The 25337-nt window shown below is 35.6% G+C and overlaps 1 protein-coding gene across 5 annotated transcripts in view; it reads right to left on the bottom strand.

Moving 5' to 3' along the window:
* The window catches only part of STRN3 (striatin 3), a 41261-nt gene that overhangs the window by 6054 nt on the left and 9870 nt on the right, over positions 1-25337 (bottom strand). For 2 of the 5 annotated variants that reach the window (XM_031065978.1, XM_005417498.2), the window contains exons 7-14: positions 20692-20802; positions 13929-14069; positions 8932-9065; positions 3477-3652; positions 3302-3349; positions 3075-3196; positions 1809-1976; positions 1421-1561 (exon numbers count right to left, since the gene is read on the bottom strand). In XM_031065978.1, coding sequence (XP_030921838.1) covers positions 1421-1561; positions 1809-1976; positions 3075-3196; positions 3302-3349; positions 3477-3652; positions 8932-9065; positions 13929-14069; positions 20692-20802 — 1041 coding nt within the window. The remainder of the gene's footprint in view (positions 1-1420; positions 1562-1808; positions 1977-3074; positions 3197-3301; positions 3350-3476; positions 3653-8931; positions 9066-13928; positions 14070-20691; positions 20803-25337) is intronic. The other 3 variants (XM_031065980.1, XM_031065979.1, XM_014311025.2) reach the window with 3 other exon arrangements.

The raw sequence follows: 25337 nt of genomic DNA, 5'->3' as shown, positions 1-25337 counted from the left end.
AAATTCTGATGTTCCTTCTCACTTCAATGTCTGGCTTTGCAGAAGGCATCTATAAGATAGCTTTTACACAATTTTGTAACCTGTGTTGAAGTCTGTAAGTTTAATTATTAAAGTAAACTACACTACTTAGAGGGGAGAAGCAGATCCTCTCCTTGCACTATTCTTTTAAATCACATTTTCTAGAAAGGAATGAGCAGAAGCTGGAGGTTTTCCTTACGAATTGCTTGAGGAGCATCACAAAAAGAAGCCTCCTCCATGTAGTGGAGTTTCATCAAACACATGCAATTCATTCTTGATGAGCTACCTCTCTGTAACACTTTATTTGCAGCAACAGGATTTCTACAAAGTTCCACCAGAAAGTGTGTTTAATCCCAACCTGTGCAGAATTCTACACTGAATTAAATATTCTGTTTAATTCACCTATTATTCACCTACTTGTCTTGATATCCTCCATGTCAAGCCTATATAATGAAAACTGTGGTTTCATATACAAATCAGAAAACTGAATCTTAAGAAATCTTACAGAACAGTAACTGTTGCTTTCACTACCCCTACTTTCAAATCCTGCTAACAGAATCATAAAATGGCTTGAGTGGAAGGGACCTTTAACATAACCTAGTTCCAATCCTTCCTGCCACAGGCAGGGGCGCCCCCCACCACGCTCTATGCAATCACACCTCTGTGGGGCTATCTGCATGCATGCACACCACAGAATCACAGAAAGGTTTGCGGTAGGAGGGATCATTGAAGGATACTAGTTCCAATCCTCCCTGCCACAGGCAGGGCCCCCTTCCACTAAACCTGGTTGTTTTAAGCCACATTCAGCCTCACCTAGAACATTTCCCAGGGATGAAGGATCCCAAATTTCTCTGAGCTACCTGTGCCAGCGTCTCACCACTCTCACAGTAAAGAACTTCTTCCTAATATCTAATCTAAACCTACCCTCTCTCAGTTTGATGCCTTCCCCCCTTGTCACCACATGCCCTTGTACAAACAAGCTCCTCTCCAAGTTTCTTGTAGGCCCCTTTACGTATAGGAAGATCACAGTAATCTCTCCCAAGAACCCTCTCCAGACTGAACAACCCCAACCCTTTCAGCCTGTGTTCACAGGAGAGGTGCTCCAGCTCTGGGATCATCTTCACGCCCTTGCTCTGGACTCACAGTCTAACAGGTCAGTGTCCTTATGCTGGGGCCCCAGAGATGGAGGCAGCACTCCAGGCAGGGTTGCACAAGAGCAGACTAGAGGAGTTAGAACACCTTTTCACAGTGTTTGTTCCAAGCATCTAATAATCCCTCAAACTCAATGATGCAGCAGAGGAGTAAAACCTTTTCATTTACTACACCATACAATGAGGTACCATAATAATGCAACAGGTACCTCATCCAAGATGGGTATTTATTACAGAAGAGCTCTACTTACCAGATTCTACTTGTGATGAAAACATTACCACTGACTGGGATGTTTCTAAATCATAGATGACTGTGCTGCCAGTGTTAAAAGATGCCACCATATGAGCAGGGTCACAACCTATAAAGTCGACTGATGTGGGTATTCCATGCTCTAGAAAGAGCAAAAAAAATCTTTAGAAAGAACAAAACGCTTTTAAAATTCCTGACAATGTAAGCATTTAAGGTCATACTTAAAGAAGATATTTGCTCTTTTCTTTAAAGTAATGCTACAGCACCATGATTATTTTACAAGTTATTCTTTTAGCTATGTTACCTAGTTTGGATAAATGGAGACAATGAGCCAGGATGCATCATCAGCTGCCTCATAACCAATTTTCAAAACCACTGCAGAAAGTTACCTTTCTCTCCATTGTAAGTGCAAATACAGGGATTTTTTTCCGGTGGGTTCCATAACCTAATAGTGCCATCTGCTGAACAAGAGAGTAAGTGATTCTTTACACCACTGTAAGCAAGACCCCAGACTGCATCTGTGTGAGCAATTAATGTGCCAGCTAGAACGTTTGGCTCTGGAAAAAAAAAGTTGAGAAAGGAAACCATTTTAGTGAAGAAGCATTCATTATTTCTTGTAACTCAACATAAATTAAATTCCACATAAACCAGCTGAATGTTCCCCCTGCCCTTCCTCTTTAAGCAACAGCTAGAATATTGCACAAGTCATTTTGCACAACCATTGCCATCTTTCTCCAAAAACCAACCAACCAACCAGGAAAACAAACAAACTCAAACCAAAAAACCCTACCAAACCAAACCAGTCAACAACAACAACAAAAAAAAAAACAAACCCACAAACAACTAAACTGTGTCACTTTTCCCCGAATTATTCACTCTTGTTACCACCTCCTCTCTTATTTCTTCCTTTCAAATTCAACACCTTAAGGATGCTTGATCACAGCCCTTCCTTTGTACAAGGTGCAGAAAATCAGCTTTCCACTTTAACACTGGATGCTTACTTGATGCAGTGTTTATTCAGCATACTCGGCTGACACATAGGTATGGTCTAAAACTCTCAAGCACACTAATGATAAAAACAGGACTAATTTTTTCTTGTGGAGCTAGTAATCTTATTTTTGTCTCCCTGATACTTTATAGTTGCCTTTTATAGAGGGTTTTTAAATCTATGCAGTTAGATGCAGAGTTTTCCAAGCAGTTATCAGCCATTTAATTTTAGAGACATCTAAAATTAAAGATATCTAAAGTTAGGGACCTGAGATGCAAGTCAGAAACATGGGACATAGAATCTGAGCACACTTATCTTGGTTTTCTGGCAAATTTCCATCAAAAGAAATGCATAATTATTGAGAACTTGTAATTCTGGTTCAAAATATTAGGCTTCTCAAAAATATAAATTATTATTATTTTTTTCTTTACTGTATAAATCTTAAGAATTGTTAAGTCTCCCCATTACTGTTCTACACAAAGTACATCATCAGTGCAAGCAGGAATAAATAACTAATGTTTGCCACACAAGTACTTGAAAACACACAGCATAGCTGAGAGATGGCAGTAATATTTCACAAAATCTCCAGAAAGCAGATTAACATCAAGTAGAAAAATAATGCTGAAGACAATGGTCAGAAGTTGTTTATCTTTTAAAAGGAACTTACCATAGGTATCATATGGATCCACACTAGGGCTAGGCATGTTCCACCACTGGATGGTTGCATCAATACCACCACTGAAACACTGTTCTCCATTGGAACTAATTGCCAACGACAATACTGGTCCACTATTGAGAGACAGAAAAAAGCTGATTGGTAACTGCCTACAGGATAGAATAGATTATTATGAATGACAATTTATTTATTAGCCATGAATAATATCAAACACTCACATGTGGGCCCTAAATGTGTAGATGGGTTCTACATCTAAAGAGGCACTCCTGAAAGAAAAAGAACAGTTATTATGCCATGTGAAATCTCTACTGAAAAACCTGAAACTGTAAGAGTTTAATCCATTTCAAAGGCATTTAAAACACAACCGATGTTTTATAAAACCCATATACTTGCTTTTTGGCAGGAACCGTTTTCTGCAAATTCCAGAGTTTTAGAGTATGGTCCTCAGAGGCTGTAACCAGCACAGGCTCTACAGGATGAAAAGCTAATGCTCGCACTCCATCAAAATGACTGCGTAGCGTATACTTAGGGTTCCATGTCTTTCGGAAGGCATCTTTATTAGCTGGCAACTTGAAAGAGAAAAGGAAAGAAGTCATTTTACCTTGGATTTTAAAATATGGATTTTATATATATATCCCCTCGTATTTTTTTAAAACCTCCTATGCTTGATTCAGTTAATATATATTCAACCTTAAATTTGTATTTATCTATTGATTTACCTATATCCATCTACAACCCTATCTGGCCAGCTAGACAGTCTGCAAATTTTTCTGTTGTAACAGTTTCCTTTGACCCAAGCTGGAATGATATATAATGTTAAACACACAGAAAAGAAGACTTGATTTTCAGAACAGATTTTAATCCTTTTGTGCAGTGACACTAACTCTTCTTCCTTGCAGAAAGAGAAATGTTCCTTGTGTATCATGTCGTCTGCACCCAAGGAAGAGATTACAGCTGTCAAAAGCTCATTTATCACTTAAACACAATAAAAATGAGCTTGAGGTGCTTGGTGAGCGATCTTCCTTAGATGAGTAACTTGACTAAGGTTGACAAGAAACATACATAGCTCTTGAATACTTCTACAGGTGAAGTCATGTACACAGTAATCAAAATTTCAATAGACATTTGTAATGATTTTAAACATAACATTACACAAATATTTTTAAAGTCTGTAATGGGTTTCAAATGTATCTGTGAGACAATAACTTAGCTGCTTTGTGACGCAATATACGCAAACTCTATATTTATACACTGTGAACATCCAATTCATACTTTTAACTTGTAGACTGTTAGGCTAAAATACAATAATTACATATGCTTAATACTCATTATTGGTAACCCAGAAGAGTTACAAGAAAAATATAAGCCCTTCTAGCAATTCCAAGAGACTAATTCACAGCTTTGAATACAACTTATATTTACGCAGCAAGCAGGCTACATCCCATCCTAAGCCTCCACCCTAAAGAAATAACTTATCCGGGTATTTCTCTTTTCCCTTAAAGGTAGTTTAGAAAACTGACTTGAATTAGATGAACAAAATAAGCAAACTAAGAATAAATGGAAACCAATTGTATCTTTTGTCTTACACAAAAGGAAGCTAATTGTATCCTTCATCTTACACACTATCTATTTCAGCATGTAATTGTTAAAGTATGTTTCTCAACTGCAGACCAGAATAGCTTGACATCTCAAATTAATTTCAGCAACACTAATAAGAAATTAAAATCTCCCATAGCTAATCAAATCTTACTACCTTTTATCTGTCAAGACTGAAAATAGTCAGATGATAGTGTAGCATATACTGTAATAACTATTTTTGGACCAAGTCTATAATCTGGTTTGAATTATCACTACTCACTCAAACCAAATTCAAATCCAACCAACAAAACAAAGAGGTTCAGACAATAAAATTTAGTGTTCTGAGTTACAGAAGTGCAGACATTTGCTTTTCCATTATGTTACTGTAAATTTCTGTCCTAAGTGCAAACTTTACCTAATTCCAATCAAGTCACAGAAGCTTGTTATACCAGACATGTAACCTGAATTTTTAGGGTTTTTAAAATGCCAACCAAGAAATACATATAATAACAAAGCATTTTGCTTGCAATCTTCCTACTTCAGAGTACACTGAATACTGCAATATTTTTACTGAGATTTAAGTTATTTAGCCCTACACTGCATATTATATACAAGCTTCATAAAAAGAATAATCTTTCGTTTTAGGAAACAGAGCAGAGTGGAATTCTGCAGTTCTGCATTAAACATAATTTGGACCAAACCGTTGATTTATTTCCCTCCCCAAATGGACAAGACAAGGGGAGAAAAGGAAAGGAAAAAAAAAGGTATTCTCCTAAAAAATAGAGTCCCTTGATATTTTAAATCCTCATTATGTAACATATTCACCCACCCAGCTAACTTATGTTCCCTCATGTATTTGCAGTGATCTGGGGCTTAGAGAAATTAGAGCGAAAAACCTGAAATAGCAATCCTTAATTTTAGCACATGAAATATCCCAGATTATGCAGGTGACTAGCAATTTTTTGGATGCAATGTGCAGCCACACAACAATATCCACCACAGTTGTGATGAGAAGCCATTTGAGAAAATCAGAACTGGATACAGTGATCCTTATTTTTCAAAACATGAAAAGAGCTGATTCTATTTTTTTTTCTTTTTTCTTAAAAGGATTGTTGCAAGGGTAATTTTGTTTTCAGCAGTACAGAGAAATCTGCTAAAATGCAAGGTATAGAATTTACACAAGTTATGAAAAGTAAGGTACATTTCCTATTTTAAGCATAGCTTTGAAGTTTTAATGTTTTTAAAATGGACTGGAACATCATGGCTCTTTTAGAAGACACCACATACACTTTATTAGAAATTTAGCTATACATAAACCAATTTTTAAAAATTCTTTTCCCTATTCATGTTTCTAATGGATCTTGATATCCTTACTGCAAGAGTAAGAGAACAACTGATACATCTTCAAAGAGGTCCTTGCAATCTCTAAGAAAAGAAGTTAACCAGTAATGTATTTCCAAAAAAACAAACAACCAAAAAACCCAACCCCACCTCAGAAAAACATAGTCAAGGACTTGGAAAAGGGATTTGATGATTACAAAGGATAAATGTGAGATTATTTCACAAAACGGGCCAGAGGAATAATGGAAAAGTGGTGAAATGGGCCAGTATATATCAATGTTCAAAGTGTGACATCTCCAAAGCTTCTCAAAACATAAGGTGTAGATGGACACACTGCCCCACTGAGTCTGGATGCTCTACTGTGTGTATTTATACACACACACTGTCAAGATAATCAAAGTCATGACAACACAGACTACTTCACTAGCTGCTCCTCCCTTTTTCCATGGACTTTAGCGGGCTTTACGAAAGACCAAGAAGGATCAAACAACCCATTCATTCTGCCTTGTAAAGCACAGGCAAACTGGACTGAAACTACACCTGAACTAAACCAACACAAAAAACAACAACTCCCTCCCACCAAAAAAGAGGCATCAGGGAATGAGGATCTTCCTTGCCCCTGCAGTCAAGAGAATCCTAACACATTGTAAAGAGACATGCATTTCCCTATGTCAAACAAGTACTTCCCAACAGCAAACAAAAATTTTATAAAACAATAACTAGTAGCTGCAGTGTCTTTTTATGCTTTAATGTTACTTTTTTTCTTGATAATTTTGTAACTTATTGGAGATTTCCAAGTTTACATGCTCTAATAAAGGAAACCTTTCAATTTTTCAGTCAGTTGTATTGCAGAAAACCCCCATTCTTTGGTGCTACGGAATCAAAAAATATACAAATGGAGGCATCTGATTTGGCAACATTATTCCCTCAGCATGCAAACAACTACATGCACTGAGGTCAATTTAAGTAACTAGATAATAAAAAAGACATGACTTGAGATGACTACTGTTTACCAGATGACTAGTCTTGGAGACAACCTGTGAACATAATCAAACACAGAAATCTTTTGAGTTATAGTTGAAATTCTTAATATTTATACTTAACTCCTATTCTGTATTCATATCCTCTCCTTTTCAAAATACAACACTCCTCAAGGAGTGACACATGAAAGCTAATGGAAGCCTGTTGTGGCTTTATTTATTAATGCACTCTAATGGCTCACAAAAGCTATCTGAAGAGCATGGACCTATTGGGAGCAAATGCATTAAGTGTTCTGGTTTGAGGTTTTTTCATTGTTCTTGTTTTACTTACACATTAACGTAGTGTCACACCTCCTTGTATGGAGATAGACTGGAAAAGGATGTGACTTCACCTAAGCTTACAAGGGCATTAGACTACAATGCCCTACAAGTACTGTTTACAGGTGCAAGGTAAGATATGGTCTTACTGTGCTGCAAATCCATAACTATGAGGGAAAAACTTCAGCAATTAAAAAACTATAATGGAATTTTTAACCTCAAGTAACATTGTGATGAAAAACTAACAGCATCTGAATTTCAGTCTCTTCAAAGTCATGACAGGTCAGTGTCATCTTAAATATTAAAAAAATTGTTGCCATCTGTGTTATGTTATACTTTGTTTTTTCTGACACATGAAGCCAGAAGCCACTGTGCATTTTTCAGCTATGCTTTAAAAGGAAGAAAATATCCTATGAGTAATGGGAAGAGAGGACTGGACAAGAAGCAGGGAAACCAAGTGACAATCATGGTCAATCACAACTCATTTTCGATGAATGGCCTAGTAAGAAAAACTCTACTTCTATCTTTTGTCTCCTGTATACACCAGATATTAGAGCACGAAATAGTTGAAAATAAAGAGCCTCAGGAGTTTAGGGGTTTCAGTGAAAAAATATTGAAAATTCAACTACATTGAAAAAGTAAGATCAACTTCACCTACAGGATGATTAACACCTTCCAACCTTCAACAAATGTGTGCTTCTGCTGCAAATTTCTTATTAGCTCAGGCAGCACTTCATATTTGTGTGTTTATCAGCTATTCTCTCCTTTAAGTTCCCCAAGAGCAAAGGTAACCTCTATTCTGCATCACTCTTCACACCACAAAAACTGTTTTGTCAAGTTTGTCACAAGTAGCACAGACTCTCATGTAACAGTTCTGTTAGTTGGTATATTAATTGCAATGCTTTCTGACCTTAGCCCTGGCTTGCCACTAAATATCCCTCCATCTCGGAATAAGCAAAATGGCTACACACTGTTTTATAAAGAATTTGTAGTTCACAAAAGACAGCAATACAAAGCTGCACTCTGCAGTCAAGCCAATACAAGACTTTTTAAACACAATACTTCATACAAAACTTACCTGAACACTTCCCTAACCAGCCATCCTATGTTACTGGCCAATGAAAAATTTGTTCAACACTATTGGTAGAAGCTGAACGAATATGGTCAAAGGAATGTCAGAACACTCTGGATTACAATAGAAATACCCCCTAACAGCTTACATCTGAAATATACTACTATATATACAGTCTATGCTGTTAACACTACTTACTCATCAGAAGGACAGCAAATAAATGAGTTAATATCAATAGTTGTGTTTCATGCCATGCCTACTCAACACTCCATTTCAATGTCTAACTGTAATTTTAAGACATTAATATGTATTTTAGGTCATAACACATTCCCCCTCCCAGCGACAAAATCTGAATTAAATTACTAATGTAGAAAAAACCCCAGTCATCTCACTTAATTCTAGTAACCCAAATTACTTAGCTCATTTGCAAGGTGCTCTTCCATTCCAAGTAACAGCTTTTACTAAAAAAGTGCATCAGTAATGTTCAGGATTGAGGAGAAGGGACCCAACTACTACTGGTTAAACTGTATAAAGAATTTTAAAATAAAATTGCACTTACATCATAACTATAGTCTGCATCATTTGTTACTGTCAAGTCTGCAAGGTCTCCAAGGCCCAGTACACTTAACAACACATCATCAGAACCCATAATAAATGACTTGCCTCCTCCAGGTGGAAACGTTATTGGCTCAGCTACAAAGAACAAAACAGTTTCTTTAAGTCTCAATAGAGTAATTCAAACTAATGAAAAGCTGCATTATTCATCACTTAACAGCAAAGCAGAGTTTAAAACTGAACTTGTATGTACTACACACAGCCCCAACTAAAAAAAAAAACCAAGAGCATGAGGACACACACACATGTGCAAACACACACACATTATATACACAACTCTTGTACCATGCTTCATCATTTGATTTCAACTTACTTACAGAGGTGTTGATACTGACAAGTGACTTGACTGACATTACTTTACACTGCAATACCAAATGTACATTCCAGGTTTCCAAATTCTCAGCTGAGTTTTTCATTCAATACACCATGTCTCCTGCCTTCTAGCCACTTGCAAATATGTCTTTGTGTTTTATACTAGTTAACTATTTCTACTTGTACACTAAATATTTTTTAATCACTCAAGCAAAAGACTCCTGCAAAACATCTCTTCCGCTTTGAGTTTTCTCAGGCAACTGAAAAAATGAAGCATCTATTATTTATTCATTTCCTCTCTTAGTTTCTCAGCATCATTTTGGATTCTAATTTTAAAGTACACTCAACTGACGCTCATGTTGTCTAGCTGTGCCTACTTCAAATTAAAATTTAACATTTCTGCTAATTATCATTTAAAATGAATAAAAGTTATATATAACCATTCACTATGAATTTGCATCTGAATAATAAAGTTTAAAATATTCACCCTATTTATTACCCTCTTCAATGATTTTGCAAATCTCCTTTAACCCATAAATACCAATTTTGCAATAAGGAATAGGAATGAAGGCTTAAACATTGTAATGCTTCAGCACATTTTAGAAGCTACTTTTACTTTTCCGTTTTCTTTTCCACTTAGAAATAGCCACACTTCTTAAGCAGAGTATGTGAAATTAAGGTCTGTGTGAACTTCAGCTAAGTATAACTATCTGCAAAATATGTTAAATTATATCTGACATCTTGAAAACTTAAACTTGCTTGACTTTTGAATCTCACTGATCTGGCAGAGAGAATTATGGCCTCACTTTAACGCCACTCCTTATTTCTTATCCTCCTAGAAAACCCTTCAATCTTAGAGAAAACAGTTTCCAGTTTCCTGGGATTTTGTCTTCCAGAAGCAGTTCCAAACAAGAGGACTAATAATTAACACATTCCTGTTTAGAACACACATGTCCATCATTCCATATGACCACTATCTGAATGGTAACATAGGTCTGATCCACTCCCATGGAATGAAAGTGACTGAAACCAGGTGTACAGTTACAGATGTCTGGCACCACTGCTAGGGCTAGGCAAACAGGAGCCAGTCCAGCTAGATCAAAAGACATCACTTCCCAAGAATAAAATAGGTTTTAATGCTTCAGAACTATAGTACTATTAAGAAATGTAACTTCATTAGCATAGTCAATACAACTATTTCTGAGAATCTAAGAACATAATCTAAGAATACAGACTGCTGTTCCTACAGTTGCATAAAAAGAGCAAACAATATTCTAACTATGCACAATCACCTCTTGTAAAAACATTCACAATCCATACAAGTTTGACTCATAAGAATGCTACATTACATTAACAGCCCAAAATGGCTTACCATGCCCTTATATGAATAAGCTTTTTATTTCCATCAGTAATTTACTAAAACTCTACATCTGAAGATCTACTACAAACCACTTACACTACAAAAAAGATATATTCCTACAAAACACCTATTTACTTTCCCCTTACTCCTATCTGATCTTTAGGACAGGCCCACAAGGTTTAGGTAAGCCTTGTAACCTGTCATACTAATTCTTTGTGAAACTAACGTACCTGACCTTAACAGATTAACCTTCCTATGCTTTATAATAAAAAATAAGGACCACCACATCAAGAACCTATACAACAAATTTGTCAAGTTTTGTTTGCATGAGTGACTATTTCTTTATTTAAAGCTTCAAAATTCATGCTACTCAAAATTCAGAAGACTAATTCAGAATACTAAAGCTGCCCATATGTATGTACATGTGTTCTATAATTTATTTGTGAATTTTATATTTTAAAGTGAGGTATATTTGAGAAGTTTAAAAAATGGTTGCAAACTGCTTTTGCAAAAAAGGAAACGGCAGAATAGTAACATAATGAAAAATGCATGATGTTACAGCTACTAAAAATAAAGACCCACATCTTCAGATACCAAAACAATGCATCAATAGATATATGCAAATGATAGTTAAATAAATGACTTTTTAATGCTTTTAATCTAGAAAAAAAATACAAATATTTTTCTAACACACAGTACAATATTGTTCTCATAGCATAATATAAATGCTTAACTGAGTTTGCAATCAATAAATATAAAGTTAAAATGTGATAGTACAAGTTCCTTTGTAGGTGAAACTAGGGGAAATAAATATTGAAATATAAAATTGTATAATTAAATATTTGCTTAGCCAATCTTAATGAGCACTTCTTACCTTCAAGTTCTTCACATCATACACAATTAAGTCAAAATCAAGCAGTGATTGTACAAACTGCTTTAATCTCTGATCACATATGTATAACCATATTGGCTGCTGTTGTCTACTGTACAACAGGCACATCTTGTTTCCCACAAAGTTAGTATGTGGTACATCAAAAGCAGCTGTTTACACCCAAGCAGTTAGCTGTTACTGCTTTTTTTCTGTCAATCTGTAGATTGACACCTCTGCAATCTATAGATATTAGATATAGATAGAAAAACAACCAGTGAAGAAAGTAATTTTCTCTGCACTGGATGGACAATCATGTTGATACCATTTCTGAAATAACAGAATATGTTGAAATGGAAACTCCAATTTCTCATGGCCAAAATTATCAAGTGTGATTATGGCATAACATTTTAATTAACCAGGTAGTTCAGAGTGAAAAATAAACAAACAAATGAAAAACAAACAACGAAAAACCCAAACCCAAACTCTCACACCTTTAGAGGTATGAGATATTCCAAGCCATTTAGAGCTAGTTCCTCCCTGAACCCCCTTAAAGAAAAAATTATCAACCACTATGTCAGAACTGTAATATTCAAAGTATGGCGTAAAACTTCCATACAGTCAAAAGACAACTATAGCTAGACAAAATTCCTCAGCATAGGCTAGTGTATCCTAGAAAGAAAGCCTGAAGTTATCTGCAAAATCTTAGCTTTTAGAACACAGCGCAATAAATAATTGAGTAAAATCTGTATTTTATGATAATGAAGTACTTGGCCTTGTAATACATCTAGAAGGAATTCAAATAAAACACTGCCTGTTTATTTGCAGTTTTGCACCATATGGTACAGAAGCCACATAGCTTTCAGGATAGAAATAGCAGAACTTACACTCTAATATTCAAGTTTAAAAACTATGCAGAAACCAAAATAAGCAAATAAGATGACAGAGATATTAATATTATTACTTTTAATAAATAAAGAGCAAACTACACTGACAAGTTAAAAAGACATGGACACATTAAACAGCGTGAAAATATAAACATGAAAGCAGTTTATTTGAACAGTGTGAACAATCTTTACTTGAAGGCTAACACAGTGTTTGTGCTACAAGAACCAGGAAATAAAAGTCAGTCCCTATCAAATTCAAATCTAGCACCTATTTCTTCAAAAATATATACTGGTTTTGTCCAGTATAATTTTAGATGTAAGGCCTCTACCTGAGACAGCATCCCTGTCCATAACAAGGTCTGTGTCTGTTTCTTTGCACAACACGTATGGCCTAAATACCTAAACATGGCTGAAAGGCAACCTAAAGCATGTAAACACTGAATCTAAAAACAACCTAAATATACATCTACAAGTTCTAGCAAGTGGATTTTCATCTGTAGATTTTTCAATTGCACTCCACAGGTAAATTTGATACTGCTTCATCTTGAATATGGAAATAAAAACAAAGATGAAAAGGAAGGCAGTAAATAAGACTGTTGTAAAATGACAGTTTTGGAGAACAACAAAAAAACCTCCTTGAAATGTGGTTTGGGGTTGTTTTCTGCTTGCCTGTTGACAGGTATTTGTGAGGCCAAGGATGAAAAAGAACAGGAGAACCAATCGATTCCTGGAATCAGCAGTAATGCAAATTCTATTTCTGCTATAGCTGACACCATGCCAGGGCTTATGGGTCAAAGATCATCCTAAAAGAGCCAAATCTGAATACACCTGAGTATTTTGAATTAATATGCTCTAAGCAGAGGACAATTTACATAATGGTATTCTAATTTCAAAGCTAATACAGGAAAATCATTCCTTTAAAACAAAAAATTTAAAATCAAAATACAAGATTTTCAACTTTATATATAATAGCTTGCCACTAATTTTCATTGCCAAAGATAATCCTGAAACTTAAATAAATACTTAGTAAAGAAATAAATAGTGTCTTTGTAAACTTGTGTACATAGATCAAGGGAATTTTATAAAAGAGAACATTAAATTTGAGGAAAAGAGACTAATTAGTCCCATAACTTAAATCACCACTTTTCATTTCAAAATCCAAACTGTGTATCAAATGTTTATACTCACCTTTTTTCCCCTCAATGAATAACCTATTTGTGAAAGGTTTTGCTAATGGGGGGGTGTCTCCAAAGAGGGATTTAATAGTGAATAGTGTCAGAACACACTGCTGTACATGAAGTTATCTAAAAAATCTTATGAAACAATGCTGAGTTATAAAAAGCCACAGAAACTACAGCCATATTCTCATAAAACCATTTGGGAAGAATTGCAAGTAAAATAATAATGTGGCAATCTGCAACTGCATTCAGCTTTACAGAGGGGATAATAAATGACAGCGTGTGCTTTCTAAAAGAAATCTCCTGAAATATAGTAAGTAGCTGAATTTTTTGTACCTTCCTCTGCTCTTGCACCTTCATGATCAGTCATTCTAGAAGAGGGTGACCTAGATTGATTAATGATTCCTGAAGGGATGTGGGGTATCTCATCATCGCCCAGATCAGCTATCATGTCGTGAAGTTTTGTCCTGTTGACTCCTGTAAATTAATGTCAGCAGCAAAAATTCATTTGATTGCTACCGCTTGACTTGACTGAAGTCTAAAAATCCATTAAATAAGAATAATTACTGATGGGACCTCCTTAAAATAAATAGTGCTTTGCTTTTGTTTAGTATTAGTTTGGAAATCAAAAGCAGGAGTTAATACACCAAGTCTGAAAACTTCATACAAACAATTTAAATTCACTAAATCAAAGAATAACTCCTTTGTGTTCTGTAGATCTATTCTACAATTTCCTGTAGGAGAGAGAAAAAAAATCATCTTACAGCCCTACTGGAAAGTCAAGCCAAATACTAAAAGAACATTCACTATTAAACAAAAAAATGTATGATTTAAACATTTTCTAAAATATTACACAACTTTAACTATACTAAACAATTTAACATTAAAGAACAGAGTGCTAATTAAAAATAAGCTTAAAAATGAGAGCAAAAGTACAGACAACTCATAATGGGGGTGCAACGAACAATTAACTTTCCCTGCTTTGAATGGTATTTAGATTGTATGAAATGTTTGTTGAACACAGCAGCAAGAATGCTTCCACCACTGTATGAGACTGCAGATGTATATTATATTAAAATTATTATAAAAGCAAGCTTCTAGAAACAAAGCATTCTGAATTATATGTACATTTAATTAATATGTAGACATTAGCAAACAAAAAAGTATAATTTAAAATATCTTTAAATTACCAAATCCACACCTTTATAGCTTCCACATCAAAAAGTCAAGCTTCAATTATAAAGCGTATTTCAGTGAGAGAATCTCTTTAAAGAAAACAATCCATAATGATGAAAGACATAACAAAATTTCAGCCAAAAAAATAGCCCTTCCTGGGACTGCAAGCAGAGATATTGCGGACCATTTAGTAAGGGAAGCATTAGTGAACAAGTTCTTATACTGAAGCGACACGTCTCACACTAATGAAAGAGGAAATTGAAACTAAACCAAAGCCTTTATTGCCAAAAAAGTTAAATGCATATACTATTATTACAGATGACTTAACAAACTCAGAACCATCATTCAAACAGTGAAACACTAAAATGTACTCTTTCACAAAGTATCTGATCATTTCAGATCTTACTGGTTTAAATCAATGTGTTCAAAAATAGGTGTCCATGAATAACAGAATTCTCTAAAAATAATGGAGAATTCCCTGCAGAGAGGGAAGACCACAGAAAGTATTTACTGAAGAAGAATTACAGGAAGTATACCTCACAAACCCCTAAAAGGATGCTATATAACTATTGTCATTAATATTTGCAATACATTCTCATTTTGCCAAGTAATAAAACTCCCTATATTTATGTTTTTCTGCTTTGGGTATTTTTTTCTTTCCTTCACAGAACACTTAGTATTCTAGTTAAATATACAAAGACTGCTACCCAGAAGCAATCTGAGAATAAAACTGGCTTCCAAAAGCTTTCCTCATAAAACAGATGACTTGAGCAGTTAAGTTTCATTTCATTCTCCTGTAGAAGAATGTCTAGAAACCTGTGATCCCAGCTGATGAAGTGAATGTAAAATTCACAGGCTCTATACTGAAAGGATTTCATTTCTGAAGTATAGCACTCAATATTGCAGCCAGCAGGTGAGATCTCACATAAGAAAAGTCGCTCTTAGAATGGACAGATCTCTACACCAAACAGACTACAAAGTTTGTCTTCATCTTTATTACAGTGAGCCATCAGCTAAGCACCTATGATGACCAGAAGCAGGTATATTCTTGAAGATATTATAGAGCAATCAATAAAATGACAGGATAAAAGTCATGACTGGGACCCTAAACTGTTTACTTTCATGAACCCTTTGCTTTCCAGAAGAAAACACCATTTGTCTTCTCCACGTTGATATGCATGAATTGTTCAACAGATTGATGCAAAATGCCAGAAATGGCTTATAAATGCTTACTTTATCTGAACTGAAGCATCTTCTCCAGGTGCTTTCATGCCAAACATATGAGCATGACAAGTTTGTCTTAAAGCACACTCAGAAGAAACTAAAAGTAGCCCCTCTGCTCTGCTATCTTTAATTAGTTTGTCACTAATTGGGGGACTGATATCCTTGCCTTACAGTGTTTTTCAGTATATTTGGGCACTTATTGTCCTTCAGGCATAACCTCAGAACAGTCTTCAAACATCATACAACACAGAGAGAAGTTTACAAAGGAGCAGCTGCTGTTCTGAACAACTTCTGTGCATTTCAGGCTGAAAAATATGTCAGCATTCAAGACTGTGCCACCACTACAGAAGACTTCCCAAGTTTCTGCTTTCATGTAAGTGCAAGTGTACCTTCATGCAACTGTTCAAGTATAGTAAATGTTACAAGGAGATTTTTCAAGAAAAAAGTGTGCCACCTCTGCATAAGCAACTGTGGTCAAGGCACAAAATGGGATGACCCTTTTACCCTCAAAAAAAGCCAAGGACAAAAAAAAATTGACCTGGTATGAACAGAAGCAAAAGTTACAGTACCATCTCGGTGTACTGTCCTTCAGAAATCAAAAGTGAAAAAGATAACTGAATATTCAGTGATGAAAAGGTTTAGTCTGAGAAGCCTTAAGCAGTTTTATTAGGTGGAAGATGTATTAGTCCAAGCCTGAATATAACACAGAGATTCTTATATGTCAAGAAGAGGTGATGGTAACGAAGACGGTGAAATTCAGATCTCTTTTCAGTCCTATCAACTATTATACTATTTCCAGAAATCAAGGGTAGGAAAGTGAACAGTATGGATACTGTTTTGTAAGTACAGAACAATTAAACTGAAGGAAAAGAGCAGGAAAGTTTAAAAAAAAGCACAAAAAGCTAAAGAAAAGCAGTAAAAGTATCTTCATTTCAAGAGTGATATACATATATACACAAGCTGTGAAAACTTTCAAACTGAGAACGTGGGCTTTAGGGAGCCATAGATGCAGGAGGTATAGGGGGGCTTTAACTATGAAGGCTAGTAGAAGAGCTAGGCTTGCAGCCAGGCCCAATCAAGAAGAGTTTAATGTAGGATGTGAGAGTTTGAGTATTGGGAAGTATAGTGTACCAATCTGATTGCACAGGTGAGGATAGCAATCAGTAGTGGGAGTGAGCTGGCGAGTGTATAAAATAGGAGGTAAATGCCAGCGTTCGGGCATTCTGGTTGGTTTCCTCACTGTGTGATGAGGATGAGAGTGGGGATGAGGGTGGCTTCGAATGCGATGTAAAAGAGTATTAGTTCTGAGGCTGAGAAGGCTAGGAGGATGAAGAGTTGAGCTAGCATTACTCTTGTAGCAAAGACTCGTTTGCAGTTGATGGGTTCTTGTTCTAGGTGGTTTTGGCTTGCTATGGTTATGAGGGGGACGAGTCAGTATGAATGCTTCATAGAATGAAATGAGATATGCAACATCTCCACTATCATACCCTGCAAAGGTGACAGGCTATATCTGAAAAACAACCATCCCCTGATTTACCTGCCAAAATCAATCTTATCATCAAATTTGGGCAAGAAAGAGGCCTTAAATTCAGCATGTTACTGAAAAGAGAAGCCTGCTTTTGTAGACATCAAACCTAACTCTTCATCTATGTATCATGGTAAGTCCTGGATAGGTGTGGTTTGTTCCTCTGCTTTTGGGGTTTCTTAACACAAGAACTCTTCAATAAACAGATTTTGCATTATTTCACAGCTTACATTGCGAAGGAAATGAAAGTTGTGAGGTGGTGGATTTTTGTTTTTGTTTTGATGGGGTATTTTTAAAGATCCTTTCATAAAGAGGTAGTAGTGCCACACAACATGGTGACTACCTGGACAGACACCCTCTTTCTCCCCAGCGAACAAGATTACTTAATGAAAACATACGTGCTGACAGAAGATGACCTTAACTAAGATCTTCAACCCAAAAGGAAACCTAAGGATACAGACTAGAGAAGTATCAAAATATAGAATCAGATGTACTTCTGTTCACTTATTTATGTGTACATGTGGAATGAAAGTCTCCATACCTGAGGCCAGAGCTGCGTCTGCCCTGTTATTTTACAGTGTAAGTACAGATTATGGCAGTTACAGATGCATATCCCACAAAAGAACCCATCAGAATGTCTGTCTTATGCTGTCTTCCAAGTATTGCAAAAGATGACATTTAATGCACATTTGTTTGACATTTATGATGATATATATTACCATGCAGATAAGCTCTGATGGTACTCAAATTCTGATAGAAGTCAAAACAATGAAGGGCAAAGGAAGAGATATGTATTCAGGATGAAGTCCCCAAATGCTCAGATATGAGCAGCAGGAATTAAAAAGCCCTTCAACATTATTTTCAGTTTCAGAATGTTAAAAAGCTGAGGAAAAAGAAGCCTACAAAATCATATTTCAATAAATCTGCCCAACCTTGAATGCATACTTGTACTCTGTGTATGGAGTTCTCTCATCCAATTAGCTCAGTGATGTAGATGCTAATTTTCAACCAGAAACTATCATGAATGTGACAAGACAAGAATCTCACAAACCACCTTTTAAGACTATATGTGTTCAGGGTTTCCCAAAGGAGAATTCAAACTTAAAACGCTAAACAATGACTTATGTCACTTCCCAGTACTGTCACACAGTTGTCTCCTAAATACTGTCTTCTGTGAACCAAAGATTTCAAAATTCCTTTAGATGAAGAAAACTTTGTTACTTTGTAGCTACTATGGTTCAAAATGTCTAAAATGTAAATAATTTAGTAAGAAAATTTCAAATAAAAGAAGTTCATTTTGGTATTAAAAATAAATTTCTAATGCCACCAAATATTTTATGCAAATTTGATGTCAATTGTTGATTTACATGTTAAATGCTGACACACATTAGCATGCAGATGACTACTGTAGGTTCTCATTAAAGCAAAGACTAAAAAATCTTTGCTTTGTCAAAACTTTTATGTTTATGTGTGTACAAGTCATGCAAAAATGCTGAAAAAACAACTAACATGCACTGTCCAGTAACCATTAGGTGTTACAAAGTAAATTGAAATCTTAATAATTACAGAAGTCGTCAGTAAGTGCTGTATTTTAATTATCATGTAATTTAGTTAGTGTCTACCCATACAATTTTTAAAACTGAGGAAAAAGTTTGTTTACTAGTTATCTCCAGAAATTGCTAAAAAATACTTCCAAAATGAAAGCACCCTCTATGGGAACTTCTCTAAAGTGACATGGGATTCCATCCCAAGCGACCTGGACAAGCTCCAGGAGCAGGTCCATGGAAACCACCTGAAGTTTAACAAGACCAGGTGCTGGTGCTACACCTGGATTGGGACAAGCCCCAGTACCAGCACAGGCTGGGGATGAACAGCCCCAGAGCAGCCCTGCCCAGAAGGACTTGGGGGTGCTGCTGCCTGAGAGGCTGCACATGAGCCAGCCATGGGCACTGCCAGCCCAGAGAGCCAAACGTGTCCTGGGCTGCAGCCAGAGCAGCGTGGGCAGCAGGGCCAGGGAGGGGATTCTGCCCCTCTGCTCTGCTCTGCTGAGAGCCCACTGCAGGGCTGCATCAGCTCTGGGTGCCAGCACAGGAAGGACATGGAGCTGCTGGAGTGAGTCCACATGTATGCAATGGATTTAAACTAAAAGGGTAGGTTTAGATTGGATATTAGGAAGGAATTCTATACTGGGCACTGGAGTCCAGAGAAGTTGTGGGTGCTCCATCCCTGAAGTGTTCAAGGACAGGTTGGATGGGCCTCTGAGCAACCTCTGGTTTGGTGGTTATCCCCACCCATGGCAGGGGGGTTGGAAGTAGATGACCTTTAATATCCCTCCCAAACCAAACCATTCTATGATGACAGATTTAATTCCACTTTATGCACTAGAACTTTGTATTAACAGTTGATAACATAAATTTCCAAAAGCATTTTTATCAGGTAGTTCAACCCTGAAGTTTGGTTTAAACTACATAGTTAGAATAGGTCAACTGGTCAGAAAACTCACCAGAATAGAGAGATATGAAGTAAGATGTTGGTAAATGCACAGAAAAGTGAAGGGCATTATAAAATAAAGATTAGCTCCTAAATAAAGCCACCCAAACATTTGTATTTACGTTACAGGCATTTCCTAATTCTCTATGCCTGGGGCTGTACAAATAACTACAAGCCCATAAATAGCAACTGATTTTAATATGAACTTGATTCAAGTTCATATCAAAAAAACAAAAAAACCTGCAAAAAGTAAATAAAAACCCCACACCACTATCCCCAGAAAAAGCCCAACAATCACCAGTCCCACAATATCACATTATTATACTTTAAGAAGCAGATGAAGTTTAAATCTTTCAGAAAACTTCTTAGAGTAGGAATGTCCTTAAAATGCAAGTTGTTCATTATTTTTACACTAACATTTCTATGCATTTCATTTTCTTCACCTCTTTAACCTTGAATTTTTGTCTTTTCAACATTTCTCATTGATGAAATGCCTGTCAAAGGTTTTGATTTATTCACATTCAGCAGGTAGAAAGTTAAAGTTGGTTGCCCCCATTACAGAAAATGATGCTTAATGAAAAAAAAAACAAAAACAAAACAACAAACAGAACTCATGAGAAAAAATGTCTTCTATATAAATAGGCAAAAAAGTGTTGCATTACAAGATTCAGAATCTGCACTTACTCTTTACCCCTTTCTTCCCCTTTCGTTCCTTCTTGTACTGTTCCTTCAGTTTACTTATTAGTCCCTGGTCTACATCCCAAACCTCAGCAGTTGGGGACAGGTCATCTTTGTCTACATGCAGCATATTATTAAAAGAAAAAAAATCAGCAATTGGCAATGCAAGCTGTTGGTGATTTACTGTCATAGCTGTATAAGAGCATTAATAAGAGTTATTAATAAATCTTTATTTTAAAGGTGCAGTCTCCGTTTTAAGCTTATAAAAGACCAAGTTTCATTTCATACAGTTTTCCAAGGCACTGTATATCATCAGTTACATATTTAAAAATTGTATGTTAATTTGTTACCAAGGAGCAAACAAATTAAACTTCCTAAGTAACTGTTTACGTTAGATACTTCAAAATACACAAAAAAATCATTGGTATTTAGAAACAATTACTGCATCTTTAGAAAGACAGTGTTAAGAAATTATTCAGCCAGTGTTGAATAAGCAAATAAAAGCATTCATGCTATATCTCTCATGAAAATGCAAGCTGAGTAAGTCAGTGCCATTTTATTTATGAAGACCACCATGCATCCTTTCGCATTCATTCCACATGCACAAGAAAGAAACCTTACTCCTACATATAACCAGAGAAACAAGTCTATAAATACAGTTTTTCACATGAAGATGAAGAAGAGTAATTTGTACAGGTGGTCATCCCACTGCATTCCAGAAATTAAATCATAATTAGGAGAAATACAACATTCCACAGTAGTTTCAGAAGACATGTATTTTTCTTTTTGACAAATATTGCAGAGTTAATTATTCTTTATGAAAAGTCAGTTCTGTACTTTTATAAATTATCCATCTCAGTATTTTCTGGAAACTTAGAATTACTAAAAAGATAAACCTGTTTCTATGACAAGGCAAACATAACATTTGCAGAAGCACTTTTGCTAGTAGACAACCAGGCAGCAAACAAACTTGGTTTGTGTGCCAGTTTAGCTTTATACTCACAAAATCTTTAGGCATGAAATCACAAGATTTAGTTCCTCAGTTCCCAACTTCCAATCATATTTACAATATGATTGTACCCATTTTTGAAGTTATAACCATTATAATCATGAAAGTACACAAGAGGAGTCATACACAGCAGAAATGAAGTAACATGCATTTAAAATAAACTAGGAGTTATTCCAAGCACATGTTTCATGACAAAACATGACAATGAATGAGCAGACAGACACCCTAGGATACTGATGCATCTGTCATCATTCAATGACACTCTTGATCAAAGAGGTGGAATACAGAGATGGCAAGGGCAGTGAAACATGAAACAGGAGCATAATGGCAGAGTCCTCTGAGCTGTCCACAAAGAACTCTGGCGATAAGAAGGGAACAGTGACATCCTACACCAAACTACAGCTACATCTACCAAGCTGCAAACACAAAGACCTCAATCTTTCTGATCACTGGGCCTAAGCCTTGATAGAGAGGAAGAGTGATTACTCAGGAAACACAAGAAGCACAGAAAGGTAAGTCAGAGAACATGACCAGTCAAAGAGGAAAAAAATCTAAACTGCTAAAACTCAATTACAAGAAAATTCAATTAAAATCTAATTAAAACAAATTAATAAAATTCCAAAGCACCATTAATAAAATGAAAATAATCAGCTAGGTTGCAGCATTGCAGAGAAGGATTAGGGAAATAAACTGAACCAGAAGATGACCACATCTAACATCAATGTAGTGCTATTCTGAAAAATGCCATTTTGGTACATTTGAAAAGATGCAGTGCATTAAACCGGGACAGTGCAGGTAATGACAAAACTTAAGCAACATGTTCAGTCTGTGTTCTGCACTGGAAGTTAAGAAAATGTCTGTAGAGTGCAAAACAAATAGGGCACTGAATATAAAGACAAAGAATTTGAAGGAACTGGGCTCATTCAGTCAACAGAAAACAGGAAAAGCACAAGCCTGCAAACATAAATATTCAAAACCAACACTGCTGGCTGCAAAAATGTAGGCTGCACATAGAAAACTAGATAAAACACAAACTCAGATTATCTGGCTAGGCTGTGAAATGAATTTCAAACAAGATTTTTAGGAAAATCCAGCAGTGTTTCTCTCCAGCATGCCTAGATATATTAGGCTATTTCAGAACAGAGCCATGTAACTAGAAGACCTCTGTAATTGCCCCCAGGAGCGATCTTGCTTGCACTAAACTGATACAGGACAGCACAGAGGAGCCTGGATGTCCACTGACCTATATAACTGAGTGCAGAAAGGCTGGCTTTAGATTTTTCTATTTTTTAGAAGTTTTTTGAAGATGGCTCAAGAGATTGTGAATTTCAGTCACACACTGCCACCCAGAATTATGGGCACAGTCATTCTCTGACCTATGGTCCATCTGTAAAGAGAACTTTTGTGTTTCATGGGGAAGAGAAATCCAGTGATGAACACGTGAAACCATAAGCAGAATAAAGAGACCACATAATAAGTGACATCCGCAATACGTAGTACAATATATAACAATATGTATATATTGCTGTTTGCTTAAGCAAACTGCAGTTATAAATGCATTTTTTCTTGATACTAAATCACCACAAGGAATTTTTTTTTTTAATTTAGAACTGTACATAGCTTTTTAGTATGTCACATCACTTTGACTCTTCATTTAAGAGTGCTAGAACTTGCTCATCTTTCACTATTTTGAAGATAAACAGTTCCTAAGTAAAACATGTTCCATGACAGGACACTTTAAATCACAATGTTTGGAATTAATTTAACACTCAAAGTATGTTAAGGCACTTACATAAAATATAATGTGTTCATAAAAAGCCGTAACACAGCAGAAAAGAAAAGCAATCCAGACTCCAAAACACGTAGTGACAGGTTTGAAGAAGTCATCAACAGCAAAAATGTAACTATCAAATTTGGTGCTGAAATATTTTAGGATATTGAAAGTTGGACATACAGATAATACTCTGCAATTAAGTACTGTAAATATTACTAAAGCAAAACTAGGCAATATATTTAGAGTCTAAACATCAGATGTTTCCAGATATGAAACAAAAGCATTATTACTAATTAGAGAAGTAAATATTAACTTTTTTTTTCAGAATGTTTAAATGTTTGCAAAGGTAAGAAGAGATAGAAGGAGGCTAGTGACAGGAAAACAAAAACAGGAAGAAAGAAAAAACTATGAAAACGGAACAGAGTTTCCTACATTATGAAGAAAAATATGGATTTTAACCAAAATATTTAAGTTCATGACTGATGCAATTGTTTAGGAAATAACAGTACATATTCATTTAAATGAAGTTTCCCCTCAACATAAACAACTAACTGGATGGACCTGATATTTGAAGTAACAAGTTTCATAGAGTTTAAAATAACTAAAATGAATTGGTTTAGGCATTGGTAAAATAATTGGTATTATTTTATTTTAGAAAGCATTTAAGTGGGACAGTATTTAAAATGTTATTTGTGATAGTTAACAGAGAAGTCTTGTCATATTTACACTGATCATTAAAAAGTAACACAATCCCAAGATCTGATGGACTGTATCCTTAAATGCCCATTTAAGGAAAGAACATCTGTACTAAAATCAGTGACACACTGTGAAAAAAATATTACTATTACAGTTGTAGGCATGTCTTTGACTGATTTAAATAGTAAGTTACAAAATATACAAAAAACTTACGAAAATTGTCTTCATACAACAAAACTGAGAACATACTTTGAAAGATGAAACTAAGTTTATGTTTTATTTCCTCCTTCCCACTTTCTTGTGTCAGATATAAGTTTTTTGGTAGCAATGGGATTGCTGCAGTTAAATCAGCTGTCACAAGTGTGTACAAACTCCTAAACTGCTCTGCCTTACTGTGCTATGGGTTCATTGAAAATGTAATAAACATTCAAACAGCTCTATGAAAAGCATGGTGGGTCAATTTTAAAATAGACCTTAAAATTGGGTAACTACTTGAGAAAATGCCAGACATAGAACACACTGGAAAGCAATCCTTGGAAACAGCAACTTGGAATTTCAATGGACAAGCTAGTTCAAACAATAGGTTTCAGCAGTCTGGATAAATCTTTGACTGCATGAATTACAGTATCAAACTATCTTGCCTTTTATATACAATAGTAAGACTGATACTAGAACCACAACTTTCTACATCACTATATATTTGAAGGGATGTTGCAAGCAAAGCCAAAAACTCTTGCTTCAGGTGCTATGAGATATCTTTTACCAAGAGATCTGCCTGTGTGCCTAAATGAAAAGATCATCAAGAAACTGTTTAAATAACATCACCTTCAAAAGGGAACAACAGCAAGCAATTAAAATTATACTAAAAATAGACAGTTATTACCAAAACTAAAGGTAACAGCTTGCTCAGCTTCATCTTCCAACTAGAAATAAGACTGAGTTTTAAAAATAAAGGTGACTAATCCTTTGGTACTAGTTAGGAAAGAATGCTTTCAAATCCTTGCTACCTTCAAAATCAAGACTGTATTATTTTCCTGGAAGATGGGCCATTACTTAATTTTTGTAAATCTTTATATTTTCTTTGCTCATTGGGATGTTTCTTGAAGTATGAGTTCATTGTCACATAAAACGCTCAAACAACACAATCGAATGGCAGTTTGGGACTTCTTTCAT

This window comes from Geospiza fortis, unplaced genomic scaffold, assembly GCF_000277835.1.
Source record: "Geospiza fortis unplaced genomic scaffold, GeoFor_1.0 scaffold54, whole genome shotgun sequence".
Lineage (NCBI taxonomy): Eukaryota > Metazoa > Chordata > Aves > Passeriformes > Thraupidae > Geospiza > Geospiza fortis.
Note: the sequence above shows the minus strand (reverse complement) of the source record. Positions and strands in the feature narration are given on the sequence as shown.